A 21,891-nucleotide genomic window follows, 5' to 3' on the forward strand; every position below is an offset into this window, starting at 1 on the left:
GCAGATCGTACCAATTATCTTCACTCGTGCCGCTTAGTTCCACCAGCAAGCCACCCGTTACGATGCAACACACTCATCTAAAAATACAATTTTATCACTCAATTATATTTTCACTGCCTACTTCCTAAATCTCACCCTGAACTCCATCTCTTTTTTGTTCTCACCTTAAACACACTCAAGAGCTTCAAGTACAGCAATGAGAACATGTACAGGCATTGCATGTGTTTTTGTGTGAATGCCCAGAAAATTACAAATGTGGTCTCGTTTAAAGCAAAATGAGCTATATATTTTCACAGGACATGAGAAGACTCCAAAGTAAATGGCACACCATAAAGCAATGTGATTAATTATCATCGTCACTGTCAAAATCATGATCTTAATTATCAAAAATAAATAACCAGACTTCTGAGTTGAACTACGATGAAAATCTAACAAGAGGGTCCTTGCCTCTAAACATCTGGCAGTTTACCAGCACGTCTTCAAGCAAGCCTGTCTGCTGATGAGACACTGAATGTTGAAACCAGTCAAAACTGTGCATTTGTTGAACATATGCTCCTGAAACGAAGCATTGTCAGATGGCTGTGTGGTTGACGGAATGTGTAAACAATACTTGTATTTTTTAATGGATGTGAAAACAACTAATTGTCTGTTTATCTATTTTGTTATATTCTCCACAATGATGCAATTATCTACGTATATAAAATGATTCCGTTGTATGTCTCTGTGTTTCCGGCACTTTGAACAAACCTTATACAAATCCACATTTTGCAAGCCATGTGTACAAATATGGTATAGATGGGCGTGAAACTAAAATGTGCTCATGTGGAGGACAACATTCAAAACCTCGGCAATATATCATGCTTATGTGCATTACAAAATGTAATGTTTTGCTGCTGGATGTGAGGACCATCAGCCTAGCAACAGGCATCCCTAGCAACGGCACCCATAACAACGGCACCCTTAGCAACGGCACCCCTAGCAACGGCTGGCCCAGGAAGTCATGGGGGGTCATCAGGGAGGACAGCCAGTGGGTCTGCGCGAGAGCCTATGGGCAGTGCGGAAGTGTGTGGATTAATGATTGGAATGATTGAATTGGGTAACAATGAGAATGAATGAGGGAAGTGTAATTTTGCCTCAAAAACTTAAAAAAAATCTGCTTATATGTGTAATACCGTTGAGGACTCTTGGCAGAGGTGTGGACTCGAGTCATGTGACTTGGACTCGAGTCAGACTCGAGTCATGAATTTGATGACTTGCGACTCGACTTGGACTTGCATAACAATGACTTTGTCCCACCTATGAGATGTGGACTCGAGTCATGTGACTTGGACTCGAGTCAGACTCGAGTCATGAATTTGATGACTTGCGACTCGACTTGGACTTGCATAACAATGACTTTGTCCCACCTCTGACTCTTGGACACCCGGGGTTGAGGCACACGTATTTATTCCGCAACAGTTGTCACAACCGCGGACATACAATACTGGAGGGGGTATCGGCCCCCTCACCCGGCTAGCTGGGAATACACTGCTAGCTATCTCTGACCTACCTCCTAGTCCTCCACTAACGGGCTAGGGGAGGCTGTCTGGCCCGACACTGGTAAGTCGGGCTACGGTACCCGGAGTCCCAGAGCACTAGCTCTGGTTCTCGGGACCACGCCGCTGGCTCGGTCCTGCGCGGCCCTGACAAGGGCGGCGTCCCAGGGGAGTCCAGGGCTCTAGCTAGACGATCTTCGGTCTTCACTGGTTTAGCTTTAACATTCTGCCCCGAGCCCTCTGACACATCCCCCTTTATACTCAACCCCCGCTGAGGGGTGGGGCCCTGGGCTGCCTGGTGCGGACGTCGTTGAGAGCACCCCCCCCCGTGCACTCACGTAGCCCCGCCCACTGTGTTTGTTTCCCATAAGCTGCCATGCATAACGGCTCTCTCTCTAACACCCCTACATCACCCCCCCCCCCCCCGCATAGCTTGCAGCCGTCCCGGCTGCCAACATACAAAAAAAACGACAATAAAAGCGCATTTACCCCCTGACCGCGCGTGTGCCTCACTATTTTTCAACAATAAGAACAACACAACAAGAACGCAACAGCAAGAAGAGAAAACAACCCGACGCACCCCCCCGATTAAATACGAATTCCGTAAAAACAGTCTATCCACAATTTGCAGGGAACCCACCACACACAACACGCAATGAACACAACCTATGTACACATCTTCCGGCCTCACAACAGTCTGCGCATTTTAGCGCGTGTTCGTGCAGCGGGCCCCTCACACGGGTAACCCCGGGTGGTGGACCGTCAGGTGGCAACTGTCCGTCTCGGAGTGAGTCCTCATCCGACGCCGCGTGACCCTTGGCATCCCCAGGAGGGGTGATCGGGCGTGAGCCCGTCATTCCTGATGCACCTGGAGGTGGCACAGCCGGCAAGGCATTAGGTGAGCGCGACGGAGACGGACCCAGTGAGTCGGTCGACCCCCCACATGTTTGGCCACGCGTGTGTGAAGTGGGGATGTGTACCGCAACGAAGGGTTTTAATCTAGAGGGGTGGACGAACCACCGCCGCTTCCCCCATTTGATGCGCACGCACTGCGGTCGCAAAACCTCGACCACCTCCACAGGGCCCCGCCACGGCCGCACCAGCTTAGAGGAGGTTGCGAGTGGCACCTGGGGACAGTGCAGCCATGCCTTGTCCCCCGGCTTCCACTGCAGCATGTGCGCCCGACCCAGTCTGAGCCGCTCATTCGCTTTCTGACGGAGGTCAGAGTTTTGCATGGCAGCATCCCGTGCCTCTGTCAATTTGGCCAAATTAAATTTTACATGGTCAGCCAATTTAGTTTTTCCCTGAGGCGCGGGGATCTGCAGCTGGGCACGAACAGGCGGGTCAGGTTCGCGGCCGTACATGAGGTAGAAGGGTGAAAATCCCGTAGCTGCGTGGGGGGCCATCCGGTACGCCGCCAATACCCCTTGAATTTGCAAGTCCCAATCGGTGTGTGAGTCCGACACCTGCTGTGACAACATTGACGCGATGGTCCGATGCAGACGCTCGACCATCCCGTCAGTCTGGGGGTGATACGGGGAGGTACGAATTTTCTTCGTGCCCAGGAGCTCACAGACTTCATTGAGCAATTTACCGGAACATTTTTTGCCCTGGTCGGTCAGCAGCCGCTCCGGAGCAGCTTTGTCCAGGACATAACCCTGAACAAAGGCCTCCACGATGGCTGCTGCCGACTGGTTGGCAAGGGGCCAGGCCATAGGCCAGCGTGTAAAATACTCCACACCAGTTAACAAATATCTATTGCCCCTGAGTGTGGCGGGGAATGGGCCCAAAATATCCAGCGCGACGAGTTCGTTAACTCTGGACACTTTGATTGACTGCAAGGGTGGGTTAGACACACGTGCTGGCGGTTTTCGTTGCACGCACCGAGGGCATGACCCCAGTAAATCCCCGACATCCTTCGTCATGCCTGGCCAAAAATAATCGAGTTGGAGTAAGGCGAGGGTCTTTTGGGTCCCCAGGTGTAGGAGGCGCTCATGTGCGGCCCACACCGCCTTGCCCCGCAACCCCGAAGGGACAACCAGCCGATGTCGATGGGATTTTCCGTCCCAGTGCATCAGCAGACCATGCACCAATTCCCATGCGTCGGCATCACCCCTGCCCTGCCCAGCACAGCCGACGCGACGACGCAACCCGAGGAGAGAGGTATCCTCCATCTGGAGGCGCCCCCATTCATTGACGGGCATCCCCAACAGGGAATCTTTTCCCTGTTGTGCGATTGAATTTGGAACCAATGTTTCGTCGTGGCCGGCGGCCGCCAGGACCGGAACCGGTATGTCCCCTGCTGGCCTGCAACGTCCCGACCCCAGGAGGCATGCACATTCGGAGGTGGTTGGCATGCGCGACAGAGCGTCAGCATTTGTGTGGCGAACGCCCTTACGGTAGGTGGTTTCAAAATCAAAATCCTGGAGGATCTCCAACCATCGGGACAATTGTCCCGATGGCTGTTGAACTCGCAGGGCGTACTGCAGTGCCGCATGATCTGTGCGGACGGTGAAATGCCGACCGTACAGATATGGGCGATACTGTTGGATGAAATAGACAATTGCCAACAGTTCCCGACGGGTGACACAATTTCGATTTAAAGCTTTCGTGACTGCAGGGATTCATATTCTTGGTTCTTTCGGTAAAGTCACGTAGAAGGGAAGTAATAAAATAATAAAAATAAAACATAATAAAACAATTCTCACGACGTTTCGGCCACAACGCAAGCAGCCGTCCTCAGGCGAAGAATGAAACACCACCAAGCTTGGAGCGTATATTTAAGCTGGGTTAGAGGGGGGGAGGTGGGAAGAAGAGCGCCTAGACAAAATAATTTGCATATCAAGAGGAATTCAGCATATGGAAAATGCGTAGGAGGTGGGCTGGGGGGGTTCCAAATCAATACTATGCCCGTGCATTATGCAGGATAAGCAGCATCAAAGGGGGGGGGGGGAGGGGGGTAGCATTAACAAAGGAAAGGAATGTTAAAAGTATGTAGCTGCAGTTACTAAGCAACCACGTAAAAAACTAAAGTATAAACTGCATAACAAACTAAAGTATAAACTACATAGCATCATCAGTATACTTACTATATTCTACAATAAGCTGAGTTACTAACAGTAAGTAATACATACAAAATTCTACGTTGTAAAAAATTATATAATATGCTTCCATCTAAACTTTATTCTCTTACATCACACGCGTCTATACCGTACTATATACTGCCATAGACAAACCCAACATTAAATTACATACTGTATTGCTATAAACCACCTTATACATTTTAATATAACACTATGTATTATTCTACCCACCCTAATGTGTATCGAAATGGTTTATTACGTCCTTCCAGTGATTGCTAAGCCAGAATCCATCTTCTCGGTTAAAATTGTCTCTGTGTTTGTATATGTGGATCGCCTCATGAACGAATCTCTCATGATAGCCAGATGGCTTGCAGAGAACCTCTGTCTTGGAGAAGTCAATGTCATGTGAGCCCACTGAGTTGTAACAGTGATCTGCCTGGCTATCATGAGAGATTCGTTCATGAGGCGATCCACATATACAAACACAGAGACAATTTTAACCGAGAAGATGGATTCTGGCTTAGCAATCACTGGAAGGACGTAATAAACCATTTCGATACACATTAGGGTGGGTAGAATAATACATAGTGTTATATTAAAATGTATAAGGTATAGGGTGGTTTATAGCAATACAGTATGTAATTTAATGTTGGGTTTGTCTATGGCAGTATATAGTACGGTATAGACGCGTGTGATGTAAGAGAATAAAGTTTAGATGGAAGCATATTATATAATTTTTTACAACGTAGAATTTTGTATGTATTACTTACTGTTAGTAACTCAGCTTATTGTAGAATATAGTAAGTATACTGATGATGCTATGTAGTTTATACTTTAGTTTGTTATGCAGTTTATACTTTAGTTTTTTACGTGGTTGTTTAGTAACTGCAGCTACATACTTTTAACATTCCTTTCCTTTGTTAATGCTACCCCCCTCCCCCCCCCCTTTGATGCTGCTAATCCTGCATAATGCACGGGCATAGTATTGATTTGGAACCCCCCCAGCCCACCTCCTACGCACTTTCCATATGCTGAATTCCTCTTGATATGCAAATTATTTTGTCTAGGCGCTCTTCTTCCCACCTCCCCCCCTCTAACCCAGCTTAAATATACGCTCCAAGCTTGGTGGTGTTTCATTCTTCGCCTGAGGACGGCTGCTTGCGTTGTGGCCGAAACGTCGTGAGAATTGTTTTATTATGTTTTATTTTTATTATTTTATTACTTCCCTTCTACGTGACTTTACCGAAAGAACCAAGAATATGAATCCCTGCAGTCACGAAAGCTTTAAATCGAAATTTAACCGCCTCTACGGGGAGGGTTTCCACATAACTTTGAGATCCTTCAACAAGCTCCGTGATAAGAAGGCTCAGCTAATCGAGTCTCTCACCTTTCTGAAGAGATGCCGCGACTCTAAGGTAATACCAAACGCATTTACACTAACATCTGCTGCTGTAACTTCTTCTAATGCGAAACGAATTCTGTCTAGAACTAGCTTAGCTCTTATCTCAGAGAAAATCAGACTTACGCGCACCGAACTAGATCAGTTAGACAAGACACTCTACAAATCACACTTATCTTTGAGTGCAACAATGTCCACATCGGATTGGGAACATGTGGAAAAAATGACTGCCTCTTCAGCTGCCGCTATGTCGACTAAATGTAAGGACAACTTGATTTCCAAATTCAACCGCCTCTCAAGAAACCGGACCCACACATTGAAAAGCTAGATGTTAACAAAGTCGTAATTAATCGCAGTAACAGTCCTATTTCTGAAGGTCTGAAATCCGTTTTAGCTAAAGGACTAAACTTTGCAGTCACACCTAGACACATACCAGTTAATGATATAATTGCTCGAGTAGATGTAGCTCTCAAGGGCTTGAGTCACATCGCTGCAGACGTAGCAAGATCTGAAATCTCTGCAACCCTCAAAAACGCTAAGATGCCAGCTAGCAACATCAGCAAAGATGAGCGTTTTGAATTAGCTCAATTAAAAAAGAGGGTTGACATTGTCATCCTCTTTGCCGACAAAGGCAATGCCACTGTCATCATGGACAAAATAGAATACAACAACAAAATTCAAGAACTACTCAACGATGGCAGCTATACAAAAATAAAAAGAGACCCCACTAACAGCCTCGTCTCCAAAACCAACAACATCATTTCTGCTTCAACCGCATTCATTGATCAGACCAAACAGTTCTCGTTGAAACCTTCTGCAGCCAGGCCACCAAGATTGTACGGCTTGCCAAAGATACATAAAGAAGATACACCTCTTCGTCCCATTGTCTCTACTATCAACTCCCCCACTTACAAACTGGCTCGTTTTTTGTCCGAAATCCTACGGCCTTTCACTGGAAAAACCACCTCTGCAGTACTAAACTCTACTGACCTGGTAGCGACAATCAAGGGGATTGCCCTGTCCCCAGACGACCTGCTTGTCAGTTTTGATGTGGTTTCCTTGTTCACCAAGGTGCCTGTGCCTGACACCATCGCAATCATTGAAGACTTGGTTCATCAAGGACTGAATGATGGGATACCCCCCCTGGTGAGACACTGCTTAACCAATACATACTTCACCTGGAATGGAACCTTCTACAAGCAAATTGAGGGCACCCCAATGGGCTCCCCCCTATCTCCGGTTGTAGCCAACATCTTCATGGAGAAATTTGAGACGGACGCCATCCAGACTGCCACTCTACGCCCGACCTTATGGAAGAGGTACGTAGACGACACTTTTGTCATCTGGCCACATGGCCGGCCTGCTCTAGACCAATTTCTCGACCACATCAATTCCATCCACCCAGCCATCAGATTCACCATGGAAGTCGAAAATGATGGCAAGCTACCCTTTTTGGATGTCCTAATCAAAAGGAGACCTGATGGTTCAATGAGCCACTCTGTCTACAGGAAAACCACCCATACGGATGCTTATCTAAAACCGGATTCCCACCACCATCCATCCCAGAAGAATTCCCTCATCAAGACTCTATATCATAGAGCCCAATGCATCTCCGACCATGAACACATTTCCAGTGAACTCAAACACGTACGCCAAGCTCTTAAGGCTAATGGTTACTCCGACTACACAATCCGCAAAGCCATCACTCCAACCATCAAGAAGGATCCTGTTGAGGAGCCTTTCAAGACCATCACCTTACCCTACATTGCTGGGGTCACAAAAAAGATCTCCAAAATCCTGATTAAACACAAGATCCAGGTCCGATTCAACACAGTACATAAAATCCGTGATCTGGTACCGTGTGTAAAAGATGTGGTTCCAGACATACAGTACCCTGGTGTCTACAAACTAAGTTGCCTCTGTGGTAGCAGTTACATTGGGGAAACCAAACGACATGTCTCGGACCGCATCCGTGAACATAAAGCTGACCTGAAACACGGTAGGACAAACACCTCAGCCGTGGCAGATCACTGTTACAACTCAGTGGGCTCACATGACATTGACTTCTCCAAGACAGAGGTTCTCTGCAAGCCATCTGGCTATCATGAGAGATTCGTTCATGAGGCGATCCACATATACAAACACAGAGACAATTTTAATCGAGAAGATGGATTCTGGCTTAGCAATCACTGGAAGGACGTAATAAACCATTTCGATACACATTAGGGTGGGTAGAATAATACATAGTGTTATATTAAAATGTATAAGGTATAGGGTGGTTTATAGCAATACAGTATGTAATTTAATGTTGGGTTTGTCTATGGCAGTATATAGTACGGTATAGACGCGTGTGATGTAAGAGAATAAAGTTTAGATGGAAGCATATTATATAATTTTTTACAACGTAGAATTCTGTATGTATTACTTACTGTTAGTAACTCAGCTTATTGTAGAATATAGTAAGTATACTGATGATGCTATGTAGTTTATACTTTAGTTTGTTATGCAGTTTATACTTTAGTTTTTTACGTGGTTGTTTAGTAACTGCAGCTACATACTTTTAACATTCCTTTCCTTTGTTAATGCTACCCCCTCCCCCCCCCCCCTTGATGCTGCTAATCCTGCATAATGCACGGGCATAGTATTGATTTGGAACCCCCCCAGCCCACCTCCTACGCATTTTCCATATGCTGAATTCCTCTTGATATGCAAATTATTTTGTCTAGGCGCTCTTCTTCCCACCTCCCCCCCTCTAACCCAGCTTAAATATACGCTCCAAGCTTGGTGGTGTTTCATTCTTCGCCTGAGGACAGCTGCTTGCGTTGTGGCCGAAACCTCGTGAGAATTGTTTTATTATGTTTTATTTTTATTATTTTATTACTTCCCTTCTACGTGACTTTACCGAAAGAACCAAGAATAGGGTGACACAATATCTTTGCTCCGCCGGAGACAACACCCGACTGCCGTACGCAACCACCCGTTCCACGCCGTGAACCACCTGGGAAAGCACGCCCCCAATACCTGTGTTGCTCGCATCGGTGTCGAGCAAAAAAGGCTTAGAAAAATCGGGGTAACTCAAGGGAGGAGCTTTTACCAGGGCGTCCCGAAGGGAGCAGAAAGCAGCCTCCTCCTCCTGACCCCAGTGGAACCGAACCCCTTTTGATGTTAAAGCGTGTAGGGGTTTCGCAATCGTCGCAAAATCTGCGACGAAACGTCGGCAATACGACGCGAAGCCAATAAAACTCCTGACCTCTCCCACCGAGGTGGGAGTCGGCCAGGAGCTGACGCACTGCGTTTTGGCGGGATCGGTAGCAATACCTGAGCGCCCCACGATGTGTCCCAAATAACGCACCGAATCGCGTAACAGATGACATTTTTGGGGTTTGAATTTCAAATTAGCAGCCCACATCTTTAGGAAAACCGCCCGCAACCTCTGGAGATGTTCGTCAAAAGTTTTACTAAAGACGATAACGTCATCCAAATAAATCAGGCACGAATCCCATTGCAATCCAGCCAAAACCAATTCCATCAAACGCTGGAAAGTTGCCGGCGCTGAGTGGAGTCCCATCGGCAACCGGTTGAATTGGAACAGGCCGTGCGGTGTACGGAAAGCAGTTTTAGGCTTTGAATCATCGTCCAGAGGAAGCTGCCAGAATCCCGAAAGTAAATCCAATGTGGAGAAGAATCGCGCTCCCGCCAAGGCGTCCAGCGATTCGTCCATCCGTGGGAGCAAGTATGCGTCGGCAACCGAAATTTTGTTATGGCGCCGAAAATCAACGCAAAACCGCAACGAGCCATCCTGCTTTTTAACCAGGACGATCGGCGCTCCCCAAGGGCTGGTGGAAGGAGAAATGATGTCGGCGGCTAACATGTCATCAATAGCCGATTTGACATGGTCCTTTTTGGCGGGACTTAACCGAAACGGATTCTGGCGTATTGGCGTGCTGTCACCCGTATCAATATGGTGACGCAGCAGATGAGTGCAACCCAAATCGTATTTGTCCCGACTGAAAACGTCGGAAAATTCCCGCAGTAGCGTTTTAAGCTGTTGACGCTCTGAATTTGACAGGTCCGTCGATCCCGCACAAAGCGCCTCGAGCCACCCTTCATCGCTGTCCGAATGTGGTCGCGGCGCAGGGACAGCACTCACGTGATTCGCGACGGGTTCCTCACAGGGCACCGGCGTCGCGTGAACAAGCACGGTCCCCTGCGGGACCACCACCGTCTGCGAGCCCACATTAAGGACCGCGATGAAGGGGTCTCCGTCCCCTCTTACTATGGTCTGGGCCGGAAGTAAATGAGGTCCACTAACCCCGCCCTAGATGGCCCCAGCAGAACCCCTTGGGCCCCAATGCCCTTAGCGAAGGGCCGCCGAAGTTTCAAAGGAACCAACACTTGTGCCCCCGGAGGAACGCGCACCGTTCTATCTACAAACGCCGGCACCGTTGCGAACGCCGTCCGACTCGTACCGGGGGATGGCAGAAACGCCATGCGTCGGCCCGACGGGAGCTCAATGCATCCCTGGTCGATTAATATCCTAATCGGCATTTTGGCCAGGAAGTCCGTCCCCAGCAGGCACGGAACCGCCAGCGAGGAGGAAACAAAAATCGGCCCAGACAATTTAATATCCCCGATACAAATTAGGGCTCGAATCTGTCCGATGATGCCAAGTGAGCCCCCGTTAGCAGCAAAGAATGGCACGTTAACAGGCATCAAAGGACGGCTCTGGGCAGGGAGAATATTGTAAATTAACTCCGAAATAATGGTCGCCGATGCTCCCGTATCGACCAGGATGCGCACCTCGACCCCGTCGATGTGCCCCACAACGGCCGACGACCCCGACGACGCGGCTACAACATGATGGGCCAACACGGACCACTGGCTGGGTTCAATCTGAGTACCCAGAGCGGTGCGTGTTGGTGCGATGGTGCGCGATATTGGCCCCCCAATCGGTGCGGTGTATGAGTGTGTGGCGGGTGTGTGCGTGGGCCAAACATGTGAGGTGCCGCGACTCGCCGGGTTATGATGATGGAGCTTGGGAAGAGGGCCGGCGTCCCGTCGAGGTGTCGTCCCGCGCTGCCGAGGAGAGCGGCACCCCGAGGCGACATGGCCCCGGATGCCGCAGTTGTAGCAGCGCGGGAGCGCTGGTGACGATGACGGATGATCGGGATGGCTCGAGCCGCCCCGGTCCGCCCGTACTCCCGCTCCCTGCCGCCGTTGATGGTCGATGGCGCAGATCTCCTCCGCCGGGAGGGTGGCTGCGGCCACGGTACGCCTGCTCGCCGCCTTGCTGGCCTTGCGTCGTTGCGCGAGCAGGTTTGCGTGGAGGAGTCGTGCTGCTTGGAGGGAGCACATCTCCGCGTCGTCCTGTGCGACGATGACGATCTCCTAGTCGTCCGCCAGCAGGAGTATCTTCTCTGTAACCATGGCGTCGACACCTTCGTTGTCCATCCGTGGAAAGGCCGCCTTTGCCAGTACCAGGAGGCTTGTGCGGTACGCCAGAGGCGACTCCTTTGCCCCCCGCTGGCGATCGTAGAAGAGTTGGCGACAGTCTGACGGCGGACCGTAAACTGCAGCCAGCACCTGCATCGCCGTCTGCAGCGTAGAGCGCCTCTCCTTTGGTGCCGATGTTAAAGTGGCGAGGGCGTCGTTGTCGAGGAGTGCTGGCAGCGCGCAGAGAGCCTCGGCGTCCGTCCACTTCGCCATCTCCTGGTGAGCGAGGAAGCGCCGCTGGAAGCCGCCCCAGTCGCCTTCCTTGCCCACAAATTCTTTGAGTGGAGGCAGTCGCTGATGTAGCGCAGCGGCTGCCGCAGAAGGTCGCCCTCCCTCGTCCCCCTCACCCGGCTCTGCTTCGGCGCGCACGACCGATGGCATCGCCGGTCGCACCCGTGGTGACGTCCCGTCCGTTGGCGATGACGCGGCAGGTACTGTATGCCCGCCGTTGGACGTGATGCTCAGGCCGGCCACGCCCTCAACTGCAGCTGCGGTGATGGCGGGATTTTCAAATTGGTGTTCCGCCGAAATGGCGGGAAGGTGCTGTGGTCGTCGGCTTTCATCGCCCCGTGGCGGTCCAGCAGCCCCCAGCTGAGTGATGTGGTCCAGCATGCTGGCAGCGGCGTGCAGCAGCTCCATCAGCTTGGCGTGCACCTGCCTCAGCCCCTCTGCCGACACTTCTCGACCCTCCTGTTGCTGCGGCGTAGCCGTATCTGGCCCCGACTGCTCCGTGCTCTCTTCACCCGTCCCGGGCTCTCCGACTGCAGCGGTGTCCTCCGCCCCCGGTATCCTGACCCGAACTGACCGGCGCGTGTCCATGTTCATAGATTTTTACTTCTGACACCAGATGTAATACCGTTGAGGACTCTTGGACACCCGGGGTTGAGGCACACGTATTTATTCCGCAACAGTTGTCACAACCGCGGACATACAATACTGGGGGGGTATCGGCCCCCTCACCCGGCTAGCTGGGAATACACTGCTAGCTATCTCTGACCTACCTCCTAGTCCTCCACTAACGGGCTAGGGGAGGCTGCCTGGCCCGACACTGGTAAGTCGGGCTACGGTACCCGGAGTCCCAGAGCACTAGCTCTGGTTCTCGGGACCACGCCGCTGGCTCGGTCCTGCGCGGCCCTGACAAGGGCGGCGTCCCAGGGGAGTCCAGGGCTCTAGCTAGACGATCTTCGGTCTTCACTGGTTTAGCTTTAACATTCTGCCCCGAGCCCTCTGACACATCCCCCTTTATACTCAACCCCCGCTGAGGGGTGGGGCCCTGGGCTGCCTGGTGCGGACGTCGTTGAGAGCACCCCCCCCCCCGTGCACTCACGTAGCCCCGCCCACTGTTTGTTTCCCATAAGCTGCCATGCATAACGGCTCTCTCTCTAACACCCCTAACGGCTCTCTCTAACACCCCTACATATGTGTACAAACACAGTGGGCGGGGGCTACGTGAGTGCACGGGGAGGTGCTCTCTACGACGTCCGCGCCAGGCACCCCGGGGGGGCCCCACCCCGGCCCCACCCCTCAGCGGGGGGTTGGGTATAAAAGGGGATGTATCGGAGGGCTCGGGGTTCTTGTTAAGCTAACCAGTGAAGACTGAAGACGTCTTAGCTAGAGCCCTGGACTCCCCTGGTTCGCCGTCCTTATCAGGGCCGAACAGGACCGAGCCAGCAGCGTGGTCCCGAGATCCAGAGCCGGTGCTCTTGTCAGCGCTGGTCTGGGACTCAGGGTACCGGGCCCGACTTACCAGTGTCGGGCCAGATAGCCTCCCCTAGCCCGTTAGAGGAGGACTAGGAGGCATGCTAGGAAGTAGCTAGCGCGTGTATCCCCAGCTAGCCGGGTGAGGGGGCCGACACCCCCTCTAGTGTTGTATGCCAGAACCGTGCTGTGTGAATAAAACCCGTGTGCCTCCAACTCCGGCGTCCAAGAGTCGTGAACTCTATTACATATGTACTGTGGAATACATCAACTGCACCGTAATATCAAGAGTGTCGCCGCTGCTCGCCGAGTTCCAGGAGAGTAGTGTCTGGTGAGTGTCTACCGAGTGGTGGTGTCAGATTTGTCTGACTGCTGAGTGGTGTGGGAGTGGTGAGGTGTGTCGTTCGTGGTGTTGTGGGAGTGGTGTGGTGTCTCGTGAGTGGTGTTGTGGGAGTGGTGAGGTCTCTCGTGAGTGGTGTCTGGTGAGGGTCAAATGTCAGTTGTGGTGGCTGGCAGTGGTGACACCATCAGGCGAGTAGTGTCGGGTGTCTGGTGACCGTTGAGTGGCAGAATTGGGGCCGAGACAATGGTGGAGAAACTCGGATGTGGAGTATATTTGAGGTTGACTGAGCTGATGGGGAAGATAACCTCGTCTACAAGAAGGGCTGCCCTCTCATTTTAATGTGACTTCGCATAGTGCGTTCAGGAGTATTTGGCTATTATCCATTTCCACATGATGATAAGCCACTTCGTTGAGCTATCATTTTGTGGCCAGGTCGATTCTGAAAAAATTAACCCGTAAAAACAAAGTTTTTCACTATAAATCCTTTATATGCGTGGCATCGGTTTCATTTTATTATTCATTTCTGTTTTTCTTGAGTAAGCAAGCAAGCAAGTGAAGTTAATATAAAGGATTTAAAAATGAAAGATCACCTCTTGACATGCCCCGTATATTCCCGAGGGCACTAGCGTTGACCCGTTTTACCACTTTCAAGAACCTGGCGGCTTCAATTTAACTGCTCTATAAATAGTCTCCATTGTACAGCGTGGGGGCAGGGATTTCATGCCATGTGGTTAGTCAACATTTGCGTCATCATGAAACGGGCGGCTAGAGTCCTCTCGTCCTCTGGCTTGAGATGGCTGCCACCTATGGGTCAGATGATTGTATGCCACCATTAAGCAATCGGTATTTAAATATTTTAAAAAAAATCCTTAAACAGTGTAAAATTTTTGAAAAAAATTTTCACGAAAATTAATTGTCACGCACAACGAGTCTGTGTGCAAAATGTCAGCTCGATTGGATCACGGGAAGTGGGTTAAAAAACGACCGAAAGATTTGCACGGTCGTAAGCAAGCACGCAAGCACGCAAGCAAACTTAATATAAAGGAGTTAATAAAAATGAAAGATCACCTCTTGACATGCCCCATATATTCCCGAGGGCACTAGCATTGACCCGTTTTACCACTTTCAAGAACCTGGCGGCTTCAATTTAACTGCTCTATAAATAGTCTCCACTGTACAGCGTGGGGGCAGGGATTTCATGCCATGTGGTTAGTCAACATTTGCGTCATCATGAAACGGGCGGCTAGAGTCCTCTCGTCCTCTGGCTTGAGATGGCTGCCACCTATGGGTCAGATGATTGTCTGCCACAATTAAGCAATTGGTATTTAAATATTTAATTTTTTTCCCTAAACAGTGTAAAATTTTGGAAAAATGTTTTCACGAAAATTAATTGTCACGCACAACGAGTCTGTGTGCAAAATGTCAGCTCGATTGGATCACGGGAAGTGGGTTAAAAAACGACCAAAAGATTTGCACGGTCGTAAGCAAGCAAGCAAGCACGCAAGCAAGTGAACTTAATATAAAGGATTTAAAAAGAGCTGTATAGCTCTGTGGGCCTTATCTGGTAGAATACAAATAGTTTTAGTGCACAGTGGGAGACCGCACTGATGGAGTTTAAGCTGTAGAAGGTCAGTGGTTTCTGATTAACTCAAATAGTGATGAGGCATGTGGCTCAGTGGGAAAGTGTGTAGTAAGCTCAGGGGTATAATAATGAAGACTTATTTACCCACAAAGAGTCCAAATACATTTTCAGGAGGGTCCTTCATTGTGCATTTTTATAATTTAATGTGGACAATGTTTGAGAATATTACAATGGAAATCAATTCAAAGTGAAATGCTATAAACATGTTTTAAAACGTATTCGCAATACACTTATCACAAAGACCAGTGTCAGAAGGGTTTGACAGTTGGCTGATGATTACTTTCATTAATCTTAATAGTACACAGGTTGGTGTAGGAATGCCGGCCGATGTGTGGAGGGGTTATCTTCAAATCATGTCCAGGTTCACTTCAGCTGTTGCACCACCTAAAGGACAAACACACATGCATATTCACAATTTTTTTGCAATGTTTCCCAATTTTATTCCCAGCATGCTATTGACATCGTGTAATGAGACTGAATTTATTTTGTGAGTATTGCGCCTACGATCCTGAGAACGACTAAGCAAGAGACACACAGAACTTTTGAAGTGGTCTTTTGTCTTCCAACAATAGGGGGTTCACTCTCCCATTTGACATGCCAGTCAAACCTGATTTTATCCACAGAGCTGCTCAAATGAGCACTAAGGTGATGCTCATCTCCATTTATAGCCCTGAGCCAATGGTGGAAATTCTGCAATTCCATGGTAGGGGTGATTCTATTCATAGGACAACACTTGTGGACTTTCCCACAATGGTACTCATTTCATTTAATCATGGAGGTATGATGAACTGAGCAACCCCCAAACAGGATCTGAAATTGCAACCTTCCGATTGTGAGCCGCACACTCAAACCACTGAGCCACCTGGCCTGTGTTACTGCTGCAGGAGGAGGAGGAGGTAGCAATCGCACCTTGCTGGCGTTCTCCAGGGCCGTGATGAGGGTGCCCAGCTCCGCGGCAGAAAGCTCCACAGTCACAGCATCACGTGAGGTGTCGCAGACCGCACGGCGCGGATCGTGCGGAGGGTCGTGATGTTGTACGTCGAGTGCCAGCGCCAGCAGCGGTGTCTGCAGTGCGGAGTGGCGGTCACTTGAGAGCGCCAGCTACACACACGGATACGCACACACACCACGGTGTTCATTCAGACTATCTCGTCAAGGAACATAAACCATCACGTGAACTCCGGTCATCCTCGCAGCAGCTTTTGGCTAGTCCTTCATCGTGCGCTTTCAGATGTGCTTCTGTGGTCCTCTGGAATGCTGTTCCTTCCGATATTTTGAAGCCACTGGAGCTATGCACTTTTAAATATATATTAAAAACTATATTTTTACTGCCTTTTGTCTTTAGTTTGTTATCTTTCTCCCACACCTCTGATTAGCACGGTTGGCTACATACGGTGCGAAAGAAGTTCAACATACATATATCACCAGTGAAGTTACATGGGCTCGATTAGGATATTTAAACGAAAATGTTTTTTGAATCTTATTGTTCTTTAGAGGTTAAGCCAGGACCCATATGGAGAGGGTCCTTGCGTATAAACATTTGCCAGTACACAAGTGTTGGCTGACGCAAGCCAGAATTTGCTGATGACTCTGAATGTCAAAACCGGTTTTGTTTGCTTGTGCTGAACCAATGCTGCTGAAATTATTTCCTCCCAGAAGGACTTTGTGTCTGATTGGATATGAATAAAAACACTAAAACTAAAATTATATGGAGGGACAGATATGTGAAGGAGGCAAAATTATCCGCTTAGTTATTTCGTGATGTATTTGACTTCGCTCACGACGCAAAACGCACCTTGAGTTTCCAATCAAAGTCGCGGAGCTGCGCACTCCCCAGTGCAAGCGATGATAATGTCACAGCAGAGCGGAGCTCATCTCGGCGCACGCCAACGCACACCTCCACGCTGCGCGGCACGGCTGGCTGCTCCTGCAACAAGCCGAACACAGCAAACGCTCGTTACATTTGTCCTAAGTCCGCCAAGCAGAGATCGTCGTGAGACCCAAAATGCCTTGAGAGAAAACACTCCTCCGATTAGCACGATTGGTTACGTATAGTGCCAAAGACGTTATCCAACACAGTGGGCATGGTAGTGGTTGCTAGGGATTATGCTATCACTCCCACTGCACCAGTCAATCAACTGCCAAGAAGACAACCCCCATACTACATAGCTGGCATGATGTCATCGCTTTGGTGGCTGATGTGAGTTTATTTATTATTTATGTTTTTAACATTATGCTGTAGTTATTAATTACCTTTAGTCGATATACGAGTAGTCCTGTAAGTGCTCTCCTAACTTTGTGGCACCTTGTACGGAATTCAGTCGAACTGCGCTGACGATGCAATCCGCACCATTCACCCACGTGGCCCAATCCCCAAAATCAATCATGAATACTAATATTGGATACGAAAAGCTATGCATTACCCTTCAGTTTCTGCATTGCCAGATGGTTTGAATGCATTACCCGTTTATACAGCCCACATACGAACCATCCGGCCAAACATCTCAGTGGTAGAGAGAGCTGCTCGCAATCAGAAGACTATGAATCAGAAAGTTGTGAGTTCATATTCACGTATTGGCGGTACACCGGTGAAGTAAAAAAATAACACACATTTTTCGTTCTAAATTTTTTTTTTACATGCGATTCACAACCTTGGTCAGAAAATATTGTGGGGTGGTGGTGGTGCGTCAAAATCAGTTCTTGTGATGTCGAAGTCACAGTTTGTTGCCGTATAGCAGCACCCAGCCTGATGGCGATTGGCTGCTCCGTGTCCCAAGGCAGATTTGACTCCTTGTGTCCTAGACTTGGACGGACAGTTCCTCGATTCAACGGACCCAAATCATCGGTCAATGTTGACCTTCTTTAGCAAGCCTCAGTAGACTGAATAAACCTTCAAATCGCGTCAAACTTGGTGACAGGGTCAATTAAAGACTGATAAACCATATTTGCCGATTCAAATTTAGATTTTAGACTGTTTAATGAGGACTGGTGTGTTATGCTGCACCGGTGTACCGCCAATACGTCCATATACCGTTTGGGGCTTGACTTGACCCATACTTTATATCGGCGAAGTCAACAGTGGTGCTATGGAGAGACTCGCTGCCGCTGTAGAAATGTGGAATCTTCCACGACTGGCTTTGCAGGGCTGCAAACAGGAGATGACCACCAACACCTCAATGTTCACTCGAGCCGGATCACTCTGACTTGGCATGCTCATAACAGCGCAACACACAGCCACCGCTGCACGCACCTGCGGTTTGCCGGGGTCGTCCTGCACGGCTTGCAGCAGGGCGCGCTGCGTTTGCTGCACCACGGAGAGCCACTCGCTCGGGCTCCACACGTGCCCATAGTCCACGAACCGCGGTGACGCCCGTCCACACAGCCCATCGGCTACTGCGTGCACAAACTGACAACACCATGCCCCATCAGCACGAGTCTCCACACACAGGAGACACTCTCCAACTCGCCACACAGCAATGCATAACCACACACACAGTACACACCACAACTCATCACACACACAGGACACGCTCCAACTCACCACACAGCAATGCATAACCACACACACAGTACACACCACAACTCACCACACACACAGGACACGCTCCAACTCGCCACGCAGCAATGCATAACCACACACACAGTACACACCACAACTCATCACACAGGACATGCTCCAACTCACCACACACAGCAATGTATAACCACACACAGTACACACAACTCACCAAACACACAGGACATGCTACAACTCACCACACACAACAATGTATAACCACACACAGTACACACCACAACTCACCACACAGAACAAAGATCCCTCGTATAGCCATAATGACTGTTGGGGAAAAGTGTTGTTAGCGAGCAGCACCTATGAAGGGGGTGGCCTGCACCACGCCCGGCCGCCTTTGTCTCCAGAGTAGCGATGTTTGTACATCGCACGAGCTACTCGTTTGAGGCCGATTCGACCTAGAGGAGGCCCAGGACCGGTTCAGAGAATTGTCACCAGTGTCAGCCGTGAGCGGGAGACGAACTGGGGCCGCCGGGTTGTTAGTGTTGCAGGTCAACCCCTACACGACCGCTCCCCACGCCACACACACGAACCCGCCACACACAACGCAATCTCACTCTACATAGCAAATACATCAATAACCACCGCTCGCCAATAAGCTATGGTGACGTCACCGCGGCGCTTGTGCCAGGCTAGGTGCACTCTGAGACCACGTGGCAGGTCACGGGACAGACACAGGAGGTTCCCTTGGGCTGACTGAGATGCACCAGCTGTGCCCCCCCCTACTGTGCCAACTTGCTGTGTTTGATCCACCCGGCGCTGTGCTGGTTTGTCGTGCCCTCCATTGTTGTTGAAGGGCGACTGCCTCCAAGGTGCACCTAGCCTGGCACTGCCCAGTAGCAGCAGCGTCCTCCACGAGCCTCCTCCACAGAGGCCGATCTTTACAACGCTGGTACCAGTCATCGGCAAGTCCACTTAGCTCCACATCCTCCTGTACCACATCACTCCATCTCTTCTCTAGCCCATGCCGCGCCCGTGTAACCCCCTCATACCCTGCCAGAGATGACTGGCAGATGCACCTCCCCACTGTGCCAACCGGCGACCAAATGTTCGCAGAAACTTGCAAGCGAGTTTACGCGGTGGTCTCACCACCTACCCATCAGCCACGGCCTCAACAATCTCCCTCAGCTACGACTCAATGTCGGATCCCCCTTCTGGGATCGAGCTGCTGCTGCTACCACCATCCCAGAATCGCACCCAGAGCCGGAAGGACGCTGGCGGACGGTGGAAAAACGCGGACGTCCACAGCAATAAACGCCTCAATCCCATCCCGAAAACGTCGCACCCTCCCCTCCTGGCTTCATGGCAGTCCTCCTCGAAGACGCCGACCGATGTGCACGCCTCCTTCATGAATGGGACATTAAAGCCGCAAGCCGCGGTGAGGAGGCAAACCAAACTATGGACCACGAAGTAAACCGTTGTCCAGTATTGGACTGCGCTCCTTCGATGTCGGGATTGCAGAACGACACCAACGTCCCTCCTGAAGCCCCAGCAGCATCGGCATCGATCTCTCCTGAACGTGTGTGTGTGTACACTGTGTATATACACACGCCGTCGAGTTCTCCTGCACGTGTGTGTACACTGTGTATATACACACGCCGGCCCATACGCAGTGTGCACTGGGCGTGCGGTGGGTGGAGCGGTGGCGCAGTGATTAGCGCGCTGCACTGCGCTTCGAACCCGGCGATCCGAGGTCCGAGTTTCGCTCACGACGGCCAATAACATTGACGGCGAATATCTGAATAAGCAGACCTCGGTTCTACCCCCGGGGTGGATTAGCCATAAATGAGCACCGACTGTGGTGTATACAACGTCAGCATTATAGGGAGACAAAGGCGGCCCCCGCAGCTGTCGCCACACCACCACCTCGTAGGTTTCCGCCAGCATAGGCGCTGCTCGCTGGCAGCAACTTGCCCCAGAAGGCCGCGTGGACTACCCGGGGCCGCTTTGTCTGCTCCTCACCCGCTGCCGCTCCTCGTCTCGCAGCCGCTCCAGCAGCGACATCGCCTCGCGTGACCGCCCCCTCACGCGCCTCGTATGACGTCACCGCGCACGCTCACACTTCCGCGTGACGTCACCTCGCACGCTCACACTTCCGCGTGACATCACCGCGCACGCTCACCACTCAGCGTGACGTCACCGCGCACGCTGACCACTCAGCATGACGTCACCGCGCACGCTCACCACTCCGCGTGACGTCACCGCGCACGCTCACACTTCCGCGTGACGTCACCGCGCACGCTCACCACTTCCGCGTGGCGTCACCGCGCACGCTCACCACTCCGCGTGACGTCACCGCGCACGCTCACCACTCCGCGTGACGTCACCGCGCACGCTCATGACTCCGCGTGACGTCACCGCGCACGCTCACGACTCCGCGTGACGTCACCGCGCACGCTCACGACTCCGCGTAACGTCACCGCGTGACGTCACCGCACACGCTCACCACTCCGCGCATCGTCACCACGCACGCTCACGACTCCGCGTGACGTCACCGCGCACGCTCACCACTCCGCGTGACGTCACCGCGCACGCTCACCACTCCGCGTGACGTCACCGCGCACGCTCACCACTCCCCGTGACGTCACCGCGCACGCTCACCACTCCGCGTGGCGTCACCGCGCACGCTCACCACTCCGCGTGACTTCACCGCGCACGCTCACCACTCCGCGTGACGTCACCGCGCACGGTCACCACTCCGCGTGACGTCACCGCGCACGCTCACGACTCCGCGTGACGTCACCGTGTGACCGTGTGACGTCACCGCGCACGCTCACCACTCCGCGTATCGTCACCACGCACGCTCACGACTCCGCGTGACGTCACCGCGCACGCTCACCACTCCGCGTGACGTCACCGCGCACGCTCACCACTCCCCGTGACGTCACCGCGCACGCTCACCACTCCGCGTGACGTCACCGCGCACGCTCACCACTCCCCGTGACGTCACCGCGCACACCGTAAACACTCACCACGTGCGTGATGTCCCCACACTCCGATTCAGACGGCTGGCTACGTACGGTGCGAAGAAGTTCAACATACATAATGTACATACAGTACCATGTCAGGCAACACGTACGTCAAGCGCATGACGTCATCGCGCCCGAGCACGCGCGTGACGTCACCA

The 21,891-nt window shown here is 51.1% G+C and overlaps 1 protein-coding gene across 3 annotated transcripts; it reads right to left on the reverse strand.

Annotated features, from left to right (window-relative positions):
- Nucleotides 1-14,944: 14,944 nt before the first annotated feature.
- Nucleotides 14,945-21,825, reverse strand: COMMD8 (COMM domain containing 8). Of its 3 annotated transcripts, none has more exons than XM_078867980.1 (5): nt 21,737-21,825; nt 18,444-18,599; nt 16,989-17,120; nt 16,103-16,294; nt 14,945-15,577 (listed from the first exon to the last, which is right to left on the reverse strand). In XM_078867980.1, exons 1-5 carry the CDS (start codon nt 21,815-21,817, stop codon nt 15,557-15,559), a joined length of 582 nt encoding a protein of 193 aa, XP_078724106.1. In that variant the 5' UTR covers nt 21,818-21,825; the 3' UTR covers nt 14,945-15,556. The 3 variants fall into 3 exon arrangements, with proteins under 3 accessions (XP_078724106.1, XP_078724109.1, XP_078724107.1); XM_078867983.1 differs by lacking the exon at nt 21,737-21,825 and adding an exon at nt 20,631-20,729 and having other exon boundaries at nt 14,950-15,577; XM_078867981.1 differs by lacking the exon at nt 21,737-21,825 and adding an exon at nt 20,727-20,833 and having other exon boundaries at nt 14,971-15,577.
- Between the last annotated feature and the right edge of the window lie 66 nt (nt 21,826-21,891).

The sequence above is a fragment of the Lampetra fluviatilis genome, chromosome 25, assembly GCF_964198595.1.
Source record: "Lampetra fluviatilis chromosome 25, kcLamFluv1.1, whole genome shotgun sequence".
Classification (NCBI taxonomy): domain Eukaryota; kingdom Metazoa; phylum Chordata; class Hyperoartia; order Petromyzontiformes; family Petromyzontidae; genus Lampetra; species Lampetra fluviatilis.